The 14516-nt window shown below is 61.6% G+C and overlaps 1 protein-coding gene across 2 annotated transcripts; it reads right to left on the bottom strand.

The window, feature by feature from the left end:
* Window positions 1–6763: 6763 nt before the first annotated feature.
* Window positions 6764–8475, bottom strand: LOC128072006 (uncharacterized). 2 transcript variants are annotated; one of them, XM_052665370.1, is made up of 3 exons: window positions 8193–8475; window positions 7884–7952; window positions 6764–7785 (listed from the first exon to the last, which is right to left on the bottom strand). In XM_052665370.1, exons 2-3 carry the CDS (start codon window positions 7915–7917, stop codon window positions 7187–7189), a joined length of 633 nt encoding a protein of 210 aa, XP_052521330.1. In that variant the 5' UTR covers window positions 7918–7952; window positions 8193–8475; the 3' UTR covers window positions 6764–7186. The 2 variants fall into 2 exon arrangements, with proteins under 2 accessions (XP_052521330.1, XP_052521331.1); XM_052665371.1 differs by lacking the exon at window positions 8193–8475 and having other exon boundaries at window positions 7884–8164.
* Window positions 8476–14516: the final 6041 nt, after the last annotated feature.

The raw sequence follows: 14516 nt of genomic DNA on the forward strand, positions 1-14516 counted from the left end.
CAGGGCTGCAAGCCCCCCACCAGCCGCTGCCCGGGCTGCAAGCCCCCCACCAGCCGCTGGCTGCAAGCCCCCCACCAGCCGCTGCCAGGGCTGCAAGCCCCCCACCAGCCGCTGCCAGGGCTGCAAGCCCCCCACCAGCCGCTGCCAGGGCTGCAAGCCCCCCCCACCAGCCGCTGCCAGGGCTGCAAGCCCCCCACCAGCCGCTGCCAGGGCTGCAAGCCCCCCACCAGCCGCTGCCAGGGCTGCAAGCCCCCCACCAGCCGCTGCCAGGGCTGCAAGCCCCCCACCAGCCGCTGCCAGGGCTGCAAGCCCCCCCACCAGCCGCTGCCAGGGCTGCAAGCCCCCCACCAGCCGCTGCCAGGGCTGCAAGCCCCCCCACCAGCCGCTGCCAGGGCTGCAAGCCCCCCACCAGCCCGCTGCCAGGGCTGCAAGCCCCCCCACCAGCCGCTGCCAGGGCTGCAAGCCCCCCACCAGCCGCTGCCAGGGCTGCAAGCCCCCCACCAGCCGCTGCCAGGGCTGCAAGCCCCCCACCAGCCGCTGCCAGGGCTGCAAGCCCCCCCACCAGCCGCTGCCAGGGCTGCAAGCCCCCCACCAGCCGCTGCCAGGGCTGCAAGCCCCCCACCAGCCGCTGCCAGGGCTGCAAGCCCCCCACCAGCCGCTGCCAGGGCTGCAAGCCCCCCACCAGCCGCTGCCAGGGCTGCAAGCCCCCCACCAGCCGCTGCCAGGGCTGCAAGCCCCCCACCAGCCGCTGCCAGGGCTGCAAGCCCCCCACCAGCCGCTGCCAGGGCTGCAAGCCCCCCACCAGCCGCTGCCAGGGCTGCAAGCCCCCCACCAGCCGCTGCCAGGGCTGCAAGCCCCCCACCAGCCGCTGCCAGGGCTGCAAGCCCCCCACCAGCCGCTGCCAGGGCTGCAAGCCCCCCACCAGCCGCTGCCAGGGCTGCAAGCCCCCCACCAGCCGCTGCCAGGGCTGCAAGCCCCCCACCAGCCGCTGCCAGGGCTGCAAGCCCCCCACCAGCCGCTGCCAGGGCTGCAAGCCCCCCCACCAGCCGCTGCCAGGGCTGCAAGCCCCCCACCAGCCGCTGCCAGGGCTGCAAGCCCCCCACCAGCCGCTGCCAGGGCTGCAAGCCCCCCACCAGCCGCTGCCAGGGCTGCAAGCCCCCCACCAGCCGCTGCCAGGGCTGCAAGCCCCCCACCAGCCGCTGCCAGGGCTGCAAGCCCCCCACCAGCCGCTGCCAGGGCTGCAAGCCCCCCACCAGCCGCTGCCAGGGCTGCAAGCCCCCCACCAGCCGCTGCCAGGGCTGCAAGCCCCCCACCAGCCGCTGCCAGGGCTGCAAGCCCCCCACCAGCCGCTGCCAGGGCTGCAAGCCCCCCACCAGCCGCTGCCAGGGCTGCAAGCCCCCCCACCAGCCGCTGCCAGGGCTGCAAGCCCCCCCACCAGCCGCTGCCAGGGCTGCAAGCCCCCCCACCAGCCGCTGCCAGGGCTGCAAGCCCCCCACCAGCCGCTGCCAGGGCTGCAAGCCCCCCACCAGCCGCTGCCAGGGCTGCAAGCCCCCCACCAGCCGCTGCCAGGGCTGCAAGCCCCCCACCAGCCGCTGCCAGGGCTGCAAGCCCCCCACCAGCCGCTGCCAGGGCTGCAAGCCCCCCACCAGCCGCTGCCAGGGCTGCAAGCCCCCCACCAGCCGCTGCCAGGGCTGCAAGCCCCCCACCAGCCGCTGCCAGGGCTGCAAGCCCCCCCACCAGCCGCTGCCAGGGCTGCAAGCCCCCCACCAGCCGCTGCCAGGGCTGCAAGCCCCCCACCAGCCGCTGCCAGGGCTGCAAGCCCCCCACCAGCCGCTGCCAGGGCTGCAAGCCCCCCACCAGCCGCTGCCAGGGCTGCAAGCCCCCCACCAGCCGCTGCCAGGGCTGCAAGCCCCCCACCAGCCGCTGCCAGGGCTGCAAGCCCCCCACCAGCCGCTGCCAGGGCTGCAAGCCCCCCACCAGCCGCTGCCAGGGCTGCAAGCCCCCCACCAGCCGCTGCCAGGGCTGCAAGCCCCCCACCAGCCGCTGCCAGGGCTGCAAGCCCCCCACCAGCCGCTGCCAGGGCTGCAAGCCCCCCACCAGCCGCTGCCAGGGCTGCAAGCCCCCCACCAGCCGCTGCCAGGGCTGCAAGCCCCCCACCAGCCGCTGCCAGGGCTGCAAGCCCCCCCACCAGCCGCTGCCAGGGCTGCAAGCCCCCCACCAGCCGCTGCCAGGGCTGCAAGCCCCCCACCAGCCGCTGCCAGGGCTGCAAGCCCCCCACCAGCCGCTGCCAGGGCTGCAAGCCCCCCACCAGCCGCTGCCAGGGCTGCAAGCCCCCCACCAGCCGCTGCCAGGGCTGCAAGCCCCCCACCAGCCGCTGCCAGGGCTGCAAGCCCCCCACCAGCCGCTGCCAGGGCTGCAAGCCCCCCACCAGCCGCTGCCAGGGCTGCAAGCCCCCCACCAGCCGCTGCCAGGGCTGCAAGCCCCCCACCAGCCGCTGCCAGGGCTGCAAGCCCCCCACCAGCCGCTGCCAGGGCTGCAAGCCCCCCACCAGCCGCTGCCAGGGCTGCAAGCCCCCCACCAGCCGCTGCCAGGGCTGCAAGCCCCCCACCAGCCGCTGCCAGGGCTGCAAGCCCCCCACCAGCCGCTGCCAGGGCTGCAAGCCCCCCACCAGCCGCTGCCAGGGCTGCAAGCCCCCCACCAGCCGCTGCCAGGGCTGCAAGCCCCCCACCAGCCGCTGCCAGGGCTGCAAGCCCCCCACCAGCCGCTGCCAGGGCTGCAAGCCCCCCACCAGCCGCTGCCAGGGCTGCAAGCCCCCCCACCAGCCGCTGCCAGGGCTGCAAGCCCCCCACCAGCCGCTGCCAGGGCTGCAAGCCCCCCACCAGCCGCTGCCAGGGCTGCAAGCCCCCCACCAGCCGCTGCCAGGGCTGCAAGCCCCCCCACCAGCCGCTGCCAGGGCTGCAAGCCCCCCACCAGCCGCTGCCAGGGCTGCAAGCCCCCCACCAGCCGCTGCCAGGGCTGCAAGCCCCCCACCAGCCGCTGCCAGGGCTGCAAGCCCCCCACCAGCCGCTGCCAGGGCTGCAAGCCCCCCACCAGCCGCTGCCAGGGCTGCAAGCCCCCCACCAGCCGCTGCCAGGGCTGCAAGCCCCCCACCAGCCGCTGCCAGGGCTGCAAGCCCCCCACCAGCCGCTGCCAGGGCTGCAAGCCCCCACCAGCCGCTGCCAGGGCTGCAAGCCCCCCACCAGCCGCTGCCAGGGCTGCAAGCCCCCCACCAGCCGCTGCCAGGGCTGCAAGCCCCCCCACCAGCCGCTGCCAGGGCTGCAAGCCCCCCACCAGCCGCTGCCAGGGCTGCAAGCCCCCCACCAGCCGCTGCCAGGGCTGCAAGCCCCCCACCAGCCGCTGCCAGGGCTGCAAGCCCCCCACCAGCCGCTGCCAGGGCTGCAAGCCCCCCACCAGCCGCTGCCAGGGCTGCAAGCCCCCCACCAGCCGCTGCCAGGGCTGCAAGCCCCCCACCAGCCGCTGCCAGGGCTGCAAGCCCCCCCACCAGCCGCTGCCAGGGCTGCAAGCCCCCCCACCAGCCGCTGCCAGGGCTGCAAGCCCCCCACCAGCCGCTGCCAGGGCTGCAAGCCCCCCACCAGCCGCTGCCAGGGCTGCAAGCCCCCCACCAGCCGCTGCCAGGGCTGCAAGCCCCCCACCAGCCGCTGCCAGGGCTGCAAGCCCCCCACCAGCCGCTGCCAGGGCTGCAAGCCCCCCACCAGCCGCTGCCAGGGCTGCAAGCCCCCCACCAGCCGCTGCCAGGGCTGCAAGCCCCCCACCAGCCGCTGCCAGGGCTGCAAGCCCCCCACCAGCCGCTGCCAGGGCTGCAAGCCCCCCACCAGCCGCTGCCAGGGCTGCAAGCCCCCCCACCAGCCGCTGCCAGGGCTGCAAGCCCCCCACCAGCCGCTGCCAGGGCTGCAAGCCCCCCACCAGCCGCTGCCAGGGCTGCAAGCCCCCCACCAGCCGCTGCCAGGGCTGCAAGCCCCCCACCAGCCGCTGCCAGGGCTGCAAGCCCCCCACCAGCCGCTGCCAGGGCTGCAAGCCCCCCCACCAGCCGCTGCCAGGGCTGCAAGCCCCCCACCAGCCGCTGCCAGGGCTGCAAGCCCCCCACCAGCCGCTGCCAGGGCTGCAAGCCCCCCACCAGCCGCTGCCAGGGCTGCAAGCCCCCCACCAGCCGCTGCCAGGGCTGCAAGCCCCCCACCAGCCGCTGCCAGGGCTGCAAGCCCCCCACCAGCCGCTGCCAGGGCTGCAAGCCCCCCACCAGCCGCTGCCAGGGCTGCAAGCCCCCCACCAGCCGCTGCCAGGGCTGCAAGCCCCCCACCAGCCGCTGCCAGGGCTGCAAGCCCCCCACCAGCCGCTGCCAGGGCTGCAAGCCCCCCACCAGCCGCTGCCAGGGCTGCAAGCCCCCCACCAGCCGCTGCCAGGGCTGCAAGCCCCCCACCAGCCGCTGCCAGGGCTGCAAGCCCCCCCACCAGCCGCTGCCAGGGCTGCAAGCCCCCCACCAGCCGCTGCCAGGGCTGCAAGCCCCCCACCAGCCGCTGCCAGGGCTGCAAGCCCCCCACCAGCCGCTGCCAGGGCTGCAAGCCCCCCACCAGCCGCTGCCAGGGCTGCAAGCCCCCCACCAGCCGCTGCCAGGGCTGCAAGCCCCCCACCAGCCGCTGCCAGGGCTGCAAGCCCCCCCACCAGCCGCTGCCAGGGCTGCAAGCCCCCCACCAGCCGCTGCCAGGGCTGCAAGCCCCCCACCAGCCGCTGCCAGGGCTGCAAGCCCCCCACCAGCCGCTGCCAGGGCTGCAAGCCCCCCACCAGCCGCTGCCAGGGCTGCAAGCCCCCCACCAGCCGCTGCCAGGGCTGCAAGCCCCCCACCAGCCGCTGCCAGGGCTGCAAGCCCCCCACCAGCCGCTGCCAGGGCTGCAAGCCCCCCACCAGCCGCTGCCAGGGCTGCAAGCCCCCCACCAGCCGCTGCCAGGGCTGCAAGCCCCCCACCAGCCGCTGCCAGGGCTGCAAGCCCCCCACCAGCCGCTGCCAGGGCTGCAAGCCCCCCCACCAGCCGCTGCCAGGGCTGCAAGCCCCCCACCAGCCGCTGCCAGGGCTGCAAGCCCCCCACCAGCCGCTGCCAGGGCTGCAAGCCCCCCACCAGCCGCTGCCAGGGCTGCAAGCCCCCCACCAGCCGCTGCCAGGGCTGCAAGCCCCCCACCAGCCGCTGCCAGGGCTGCAAGCCCCCCACCAGCCGCTGCCAGGGCTGCAAGCCCCCCACCAGCCGCTGCCAGGGCTGCAAGCCCCCCACCAGCCAGGGGCTTGCGCCGTTATCATTTCTGTTGGGAATAGAAGGGGTTGTTGGGTGCAGCTGGGAGCAAGACACTTCATCTGGGTTACTTATAGGGAACGTATAAAGACAAGCAGAGAAATGGCTGTCTCCCCTTTGCATTCTGACCTTAAACCAGGTCTGGCATAGATTATCCTGATATTACAAGTAGAATAGGATCGATTATCCCAACTGTTTCCACGAAGCTATTATCACATTGCCCACCCCCATTGCTCATTACTGTGACTTTTAGCAGACTTTCCAAGTCACAGTCTGAACCAATACATGAGCACGAGTGCCTGGGGCAGGAGAGAGACGAGGCTGCATTCCTCAGCTCCCCCCTCCTCCACATCCCTCTCTGCACTCTGTTTTGCCTCTGTTCGTTCTGCACCCCCTTACCTGGTTCACAATTAAGTGAAATGCCCTTCTGAAATGACTCTAAAGAAACGCGTTCCACATCATTCATCTTCCTCAGTGCCACACTGTATAATCAGTGACTAGTAAGATGCTATAATGATGAGAGAAACAAGAGAGTTTGACAAAGCAGAGTATGATAACAAAAAGAGAACAAATAGAAGACTTACCCTTACCCAGGGCTCACTCACAAAACTCCAGCAGAGCCAATCTCCAGAGGAGCTGCTTCCCCACTGGCAGCCAGCTCTTAAATACGTCCAGGAGGGCAGCACAGCTGAATTGCCTTCCCTGTGCTCCTCTGGCTGACTCATGGCTCGCCTCAGGTGATCAATCAGAGGTTGAGGCTCTGACTTAGCAGTTCCCATATGCACACCTAAACATTTCCTGAACACCTCCAGGGAATCTGACTGCAGTCCCTCCCTGGGCAGTCTGTCCAGGGCCCAACCACTCTTTTGGAGGAGTTTTTCCTAACGTCCAGCCTGAAAGAACTCTTGTTGCTCTCAAGGTTCTTTCATTTCTTCACAAAGCCGTTTCAAAATCTTCATCTGGGAGGGAGCACGTGAACCTAATGAGATTCAGCAAGGTCAAGTGCAGGGTGTTGCACCTGGGCCAGGGCAACCCCAGATATCTGTGCAGGCTGGGAGAAGAACTCATGGAGGGTGGCCCTGCTGAGAAGGACTTTGATGTCCTGGCAGACAAAAAACTTCACCAGAGCCAGCAGTGAGAGCTGGGCTTGTTCAGTCTGGAGAAGAGAATGCTCTGGGGAAACCTGATGTGGCCTTCCAGTAATTAAATGGGAACTTATAAGCAGGAGGGAAGGGTGGTGCTATAAAGACTATAAACTATAAAGACTAGAATGTCTTGAACCTCAACAAAATAATTTCAAAAGTCAGATGGACTCTGCTATAGAAGCTTGTTACGTGAGAGCAAATCTGACTGCAGGAAAATCAAAACCCTTTCGTGGTGACTTTGGTAAGTAACGTGCAGCAAACAGTGCAGTGATAAGGATTCATGCGCTCCCGCTCGGGCCGCTGCTCGGCTGTGATGGGCAGCAACTCCTCCATCACTATGGGTGCCGCACCACCACCCGCCCGCGGCCCCATGCAGGGCACAAAGTCCATGGGGCGCCGCGGCTGAGGCTGCTGTTGGTGCAGCGCTGCTGGTGGTGGTGGTGGTGGTGATGGTGGGTTCCTCCGCAGCGGTGAGCTCCTCTGCAGGGATGGGCTCGGGCAGCTCGGTGCCATCCTCTTGGCAGTGCACTCCTCTCGTGCCATGCTGCCTGGAGGTGCCGGCGCTGCCTTGTTTGTTTTGCTGTCTTGGGGCTGGAGGGCAGCAGGGCCAGCGCTGGCTGAGGGTTGGGGCCGCACAGAGGGTGGCTGGCGCACCGGGCCCACCACAGTCACCCTCTGCCCCAGCGGGTGCACAGCCTGGATAGATTCATGCAGGTGCATGCGCAGCTCGCTGCCTGAGCCCGCTTGCCCGCTGCTGCTGACTCCTGCACCAGCCCCAGACAGCCTCCCTTGGCACGCGTGTTTGCGGCCTTTTCTCACTTCTTTCTCTCTGCGGCAGCAGCTTCCTTTTCTTGGCTGGGGCGTTGCTGGTGGGCTGCTCCTGCTGGGAGCTCTCCCCATTCTGGGGGGTGCCAGCAGGCGCAGGGCGCTTGGCCCCCCGCTTGGTGCTGCCCCTGTTCTTCTTTTCTGCCTGAACCACCTGGGGCTCCCTTTGCTGCACCTCCTCGGTGGGCTGCATGCTTTGCGCTGAGGGAGGTGCGCTGACAGCCAGGATGGTCGGCTGTGGGCTGAGCCGGGCGCTCACTGGTGGCACGACGGGGCGCAGCTCCGACAGCCCGCACTGCAGCTCAGGCAAGAACCCGGGGGATGGTGGAAGCCCCCAGAAGGGGTCGGTGGGTGTCCCAGAGGCAGCCTGTGTGCTGAGCTCTCTGCTGTCCCGGAGGTTGTCAGGGAGCTCAGTGATGAAGCATCCTGGGGCAGGGCTGCTGGGGTTCTCATGGGGGACCTCAACAGCTCTTGCCACGTCTGAAAATGCAAGAACATCCCCCAGACCGGTGATGATAACCTTCCCACACCCACTCGGTGCAAACATGCACCTGCAGCTCTGCAGCCCCAAAACTCACCATTGATCCAAGAGAGCAAACCCTGGATGTCCATGATGTCCTCCGGCACATCCGACCTGCTCGCCACTGCTGGGAAAAGCAAGAAAAAATCCCAAAGAGTCAATGCCAGCTCTCCTGTACCATGTTCACAGCAAGGGATCTAGGGTGAACGTTGGGTTCCCATTATAGAACAGGATAGGAAAGGTAACTGTAAATCCCAGAGATTCAGGCCCAAAGCAATATGCAATGAGAACAGTCCCAGGAAAGGACAGGCAGAAAGCGTAACTAGAAAGACGGTGCACAAACCCAGATGCCTGCTGTGTGCTGTACCTCTCTTGGGTGCTGTGCCACACTCCTGGCTTTCCACATGGCTACGCTTCAGGGGAAGGCCACTGGCATCAGCTTCTGACAGAAAGGAGACAAGAAAGGCATGAAGAGCATCTCTTGGGAGGAAGATTTGAGCACTGCCAACCACAAACTTCTGGTCTTCAGCAGCAGTTTTGTCAATTTGCCTTTCTGCTGCTGCAGCCCTGTGCCATTTCTGCAGTCAACACAGAACTGCAGTCCTTTCCTCTCTCCTCCATCACACACAGCCCTGCATACAGCCCTACTTAGAGGCAGTGCCCACACCACAGCTCACAGGAGCTTCTTACCTGCGGAGGCTTTCCGTTTCCTCCCTTCCCCCGCACCGTTCCACAGATGCACAGGTTTTGTCCCTACAAGAACAGATCGTGTGTTGATGTCACAGACACCAGCAGACAGCACAAGTATTGTCCAGTAAGCCCATGTCCCCCCAGAAAACAGAAAGATGCTACTTTGACAGCCCAAAGACAACTGATAGTTCACTTCTCACTGCCCCGTCCTGCACTCCAAACGGATGCTTACTTGACATTGCCTGCAGCACTGCGATCTTCAGCTGCCTGGATTCCCGAGTTCTCCTTTTGGAGAAGAACCTACAGAAAGTATCAATTAGTGAAAAATCATGACGAAGAAGCATTTTCCCAGCTTTCTTCTGCCATGCAATGTCGTCTCTTGAGGAAGGCAATGCTTGGAAATCAGCTGGCTGCAAGAACTGCCTGCCCATCCCTAGCTGCAGCTGGTGTCTGACTGCCATGGCTTCTGTCAGCAAGTGCCCCCAGGTCCCCTTTTCCCCCACACGTGTGCTGACCGTCCATGTCCCCAGCTGAGCACCTGGCTCTCTGCCGTGACTTCAGCGCGGTTTGCTGAAACACCTGCTGGGCATGGCACACCAAGCAACCCACGGAGCAGAGAGGCACAAGTTGCACCCTATGAAGTCTACGCTCTGCTTCCTTTTTAAGGTCTGACATGAAGGTAGGGGCCTGGCAGCAATTTTCCAGAGGAGGGATGCCATTTCATCATCCTCATTGAAATCCTCATTCCATCCGTGGGATGGAATCCGAACAAGAACCCATTTTCCCTGGATACAGCCATTCAGAAGGGCACCGTTTGACCTGGGAACTCCTCCCCAGCCCAGCTTTTCTGCTGAGATACCCCCTGGCAACCACCAGCACCAACCCCAGCTCACCTGGTCAGCCTGCTCAGCCGGAGCTGTGCCCAGCTGACGCACACGCCGCAGCGCTGCTCCCAGTGGGCTCTAAAGGAGGATCTCTCCAGAAAAGCACAGAGCTCAGTCTCCGTGTGCACCATGCTCACTAGAGCACCAGCTCTGCTCCCAGCTGGGGCACAAACGCTCCCAGCCCGGCAACCACTGTGACCTCAGCGAGTGCCTGCATCACCGCTGTGCTTTCATCATAGGCAAAGGAGTGGTCACCTCCCAGATCCAAATTTTAGGAGACCAACACCATGGTCCCCAGTGGGGTGAATTTAAGTAAAGTAACTTAAGAGAAGTAAAGATGACTTTAGTGCAGCCCAGTAGAAACCAGGAAGGCCTCAGAGTGGTCACAGAGCTGTACAATGTGCCACCATTATATCCAGCAGAGCTGTGCCAGTGTGCCACTTTTTAGCCCAGCATAACTGTTCAATGTGTCACCATTAAACCCAGCAAAGCGGGGCCAATGTGGCACTTTTTAGCCCAGCAGAGGTATGCCAATGCTGCAGCATTGAATCCAGGAATGCGGAGTTTAATGGTGAAACAGCTCTGCTGAGTTTAATGGTGACACAGCTCTGCCGGGTTTAATTGTGTAACACTGGCACAGCTGTGTTGGGTTTAATGGTGTCACAGCTCTGCTGGGATTGATGGTGACACATTGCACAGCTCTGCCTTGTTTAATTGTGGCACAGCAGTCCAGGTTTTAATGGTGGCACAGCTCTGCTGGTTTTAAGGGTGGCACAGCACTGATGGACTTTATGGTGGCACAGTTCTGAGCTTAATGGTGGCACAGTGGCAAAGCACTGCAGGGTTTTATGCTTACACATTGGCACATTTGGCACAGCTCTGCTGGGTTTAATGGTGACACATTGCACAGCTCTGCTGGGTTTAATGGTGGCACATTGCACAGCTCTGCTGGGTTTAATGGTGGCACATGGCACAGCTCTGCTGGGTTTAATGGTGGTGGCAGATCTCTGCTGGGTTTAATGGTGGCACACTGGCACTACGCCTGGCTCTGAATGGTGTCCATGCCTTTATTTCGAGCAACAATTCGTTGTAGTGTGGTTCTCCGTGGCTCCACTTCTGCATTCTGTGAGGACAAGGGTAGAAAGGAAAACCCTCTCTGAAGAGGCAACGGGAGATTCGAGGAGCGACAGATGCTGTGCTCTCATGGAGCACATTTGTTGCCATCCAGTCTTTTCTCAACCTCTATTCTTTACTTTTTACTTGTCTTTTTTCTTCTTTTCTCTTCATCTCTCTTTTTTTCTTCTTTTTTTCTGCTCTTTTTTTGATTTTGTTCTTTTAACTTTTTCTCTTTTTCCTTGTATTCTTGTTGTTTTTTTTTTAAATTCATTTCACTTTTTTTTTAAATTTCATTTTTCTTTTTTTTGTCTTTTTTATTTTTTCATCTTTTTTCCATCTTTTTTTTCTCTTTTTTCATCTTGTTTTTCGTTTTCTATTTTTCTTTTTTTTCTTTTTTTCTTTTTTTTCTTTTTTTCTTTTTTTCTTTTTTTTTTTTTCTTTTTTCTTTTTTTTCTTTTCTTAATCATGGGTATCTCTTAAACCCCTTTTAATCCCTCACTACCCTCCCCATTCTTTTCTTTTCTCCCTTTTCTCCCTTACCCTCACCTCCCCCCTTGCCATAACCTACAATTCCCTTGCCTGCTTTTCTTACCTGAGTTGCTGTCCCTTCCTTTACCAACCTGAGCTGCTTGTCCCTGAAATTACCTATTTTACCTGCTTGCCCCTCACTCACCTACCTGAGCTGCTGTTTCCTCACTTACCTACTTGAGCTGCTGGCTCCTCACTTTCCCAGCTAAGCTGCTGCTCACTTTCCTACCTCACTTTCCTCACTTCAGCAGATGTTTTTCGCTTAGCTTCCTTAGTGGTTGTCCCCTCCCTTACCTAGCTAACCTGCTGGGCCCTCACTTTCTCTCACAGTTCCCCATAAAGACCCATATAGAGCCTAATAGAGCCCCACAGCCCCATAGAACCCCATAGAATTTCACAGAGCCCCATAGAGACCCCATAGAACCCTAGAGAACCCCATCGCACCCCATAGACGTGGCAATGTCATCTCCCCACCCCCTGCCAATCCCCCACCCCAGAAAGAAAACTACGGGGCTGTGGCTGGTTGCACTGGGGGCCTTTATTTGGGGTCAGGCATTCCAACAGCTGTGGTGACGTTGGCCTGAAAGAACGGGGGGTAGAAAGGGGGGGACACCATAAGAATAGTGCCACCCCCCCCAAAATGCCACCTCCTATAGTGCCACCATCCCCCATATTGTCACCATTCCCCATAGTGCCACCCCCAGAATGCCAACCCCCATAGTGGCACCCCCAGAGTGGCACCATCCCCCATAGCGCCACCCTCCCTGTCACCCCCTCATGTCCCCACCCATGTCACCTGCATGCCCCCCTATAATGTCCCCCCCCATAGTGTCACCCCCACGTCACTCCCCTGTGTCACCTCCCCTTGTCACCCCTCCACGTCCTCCATAGCGCCACCCCACAATGTCACCCCCCAATGTGTCACCCCCCCATATCACCCCACAGTGTCACCTCCATGTACCCCCCCCATGTCACCCCCACTTGTCCCCTCCCCTGTCTCCTTTGTGTCATCTCCCCAGTGTCTTCCTCCCATCCTCTCTCACCCCCCGACCCTGTCCTCCCCTCCGTCCTCCTTCAGCGCTGATCTGTGCGCACGGGAGGACGGGCGAATACAACGGCCAGGTGTGGAGCAATGGGCAGAAGTCAATTAATTAATTGGAGGTTTACGTTTATCTGGCGTTCGGATGATCAGTGAAGGTTGTGAGCCTGCAGTGCCCAGCAGGGAGGAGCCAGGGCAGGAAGGGCTGAGCGCTGAGTGCAGGGCACAAAGGTGCAGGGCTGCTCCTGCGCGCAGAAGGCCAACATCGCAATTGTGAACAAGATCTGCTTTATCACAGGCACCATCCTGAGAAATTATCGAGATATTTCCAACACTACAACCCCCCATAGCCCCCTGTAGCCCTTCTGTGTTCCCCCCACATCCCCCCATGTCCCTCCATAGTGTCCACCTCCCCAAGTCCCCCATGCCCCCATCACCTGATGTCCCCCCCATGTCACTTCCAATATCCCCACATCCTCCCCACATCCCTCCCTGTCCCCTCCATGTCACCCCCATAGTGCCCCCTCCCATGTCACCCCCACATCACCCCCACACCTTCCCCCACGTCCCCCCCTGCCCCTCCATGATGTCACCCCTTGTCACCCCCATCTCCCCTTGCCCCCTATGTCCCCCCATAGTGCCCACCCATGCCCACACGTTCCCCCATGTCCCCCCACGTCCCCTCATGGTGTCCCCCTGCATAATGTCCCCCCCACTTCTCCCCATGTCCTGCCATGTCCCCCCATGTCCCCTCACCTCCAGCAACGCTGCCACCTGCATCAGCGTCAGATCTTCCACCTGGGGAGGACACTGGGGAGCATTGGGGGCATTGGGTGACAAAGGGTAACACTGGGTGATATCAAAGGACACAAAGGGGACAATGGGGGACATTGGGGGACATTGAGAAGACATAGGGTGACATCAGGTGGCACTGGGGGACATTGGGAGACATTGGGGGACATTGGTGACACCGGGTGCCATTGGGTTGCAATGGGTGACGCTGGATGCAGTTATGTGCCAATGGGTGACACTGAGTGACGCTGGGTGTCAGTGGGCGAACACGTGAGGCACAGCAACAGGTCAGCATCCATTTGCACCTGGAAAACAAAAGGAAGAGAACCTCCCAGTTCCAGAGGAACCGAAGTTGGAGAATGCAAAACTGGAAAAGAAAACAGCAGCAACAAAATCTTTCCTGGTCCCAAAGGAACCAAAGTTGGAAGGTGGGTGAAATCCAGCTGGTTAATTTGGTCCTGATCATCTTGAGCCCTCCAGATGTGTTTGTTAAGAGGCTCCTTGAAGGTTAAGGACACAGGACCAATGTGCAGCAAACCAACCAACACCAGTTGTCCTGGGGAGAAGCCATCCCAGCAAGCAGCTCTTTGAGTAAGGGACCACAGGGCACAGTGGTTTCCAGGGTGAAAGATATTCTGGGTCCCCAAAACCCCTCCGATTCCTTTTCAGTTAACAGGATCTGTTCTCCCCATTAGTGGCATTTTCCATTCATACTCTGTCTCTGATTTCCTATGGGTGTGACCAAAATCCTTCTGGAATTTGGCCAGCTCAGTAGCAGAACAGGGGACCTCCTGGATCCAGCATCAGTGCCCACCTTCACTCTCTTCACACGCACGCCTAGTTTCTATCGCCCAGTTTCTAATCAGGGGACGATCACCTCCCTCTCCTGCTGGCCGCCCCATTTTTAATGCAGCCCAGAACACAGCTGGCCTTCCAGGCCGCAATCACGCTGCTGGCTCATGTCCAGCTTCTCGTCCACCAGGACCCCCAAGTCCTTCTCTGCAGGGCTGCTCTCCAGGAGACCTTCCCCCAGTTTGTATAAATACCTGGCATTGCCCCGACCCAGTGTAGCACCCTGCACTTGGCCTTATTGAACCTCATTATGTTTTCATGGGCCCCCTTCTCCAGCCTGTCCAGCTCCCTCTGGATGGCTTCCCTTCCTTCCAATGTATCAACTGCACCGCTCAGCTTGGTGCCATCTGCAAACTTGCTGAGGTGCCCTTGATGCCATCGTCTGTCACTGATGAAGATGTTGAAGAGCACCGGTCCCAAGACCGACCCCTGAGGGACACCGCTTGTGAGCGGCCTCCACCCGGACACAAACCATTGATCACAACCCTTTGCTGGGACCAGCCAACCAGTTCTTAATCCACTGAGCAGTCCATCCTTCAAATCCACACCTCTCCAATTTAGAGAGAAGGATGTGGGGAGGGACCACGTCAAAGGCTTTGCGGGTAGATGACATCAAAACTAAGACTCTGACTGATAATTCCAACTTCAACATCCACAATGTGGGGTCGAGTGAGAGAGCTCAGAGCTTCCAGGCTCTCCACAGCAAGTTTAGGATCTCAGAACTTGAAAATGTAGATAATGGTGTTTCAGATAACACTCACTCTTGTGTGTCTTTGGGCTGCATGTCTGC

Source organism: Tympanuchus pallidicinctus, unplaced genomic scaffold (assembly GCF_026119805.1).
Source record: "Tympanuchus pallidicinctus isolate F22 unplaced genomic scaffold, pur_lepc_1.0 scaffold65, whole genome shotgun sequence".
NCBI classification, from domain to species: Eukaryota; Metazoa; Chordata; class Aves; order Galliformes; family Phasianidae; genus Tympanuchus; species Tympanuchus pallidicinctus.

Excerpts from the sequence above, each read along its gene's own strand:
- LOC128072006 (XM_052665370.1), bottom strand. The coding sequence starts at position 7,917 with ATGGACATCCAGGGTTTGCTCTCTTGGATCAATG. Across the intron at positions 7,786-7,883 it reads TTTGCTCTCTTGGATCAATG|ACGTGGCAAGAGCTGTTGAG; the intron begins GTGAGTTTTGGG and ends TTGCATTTTCAG.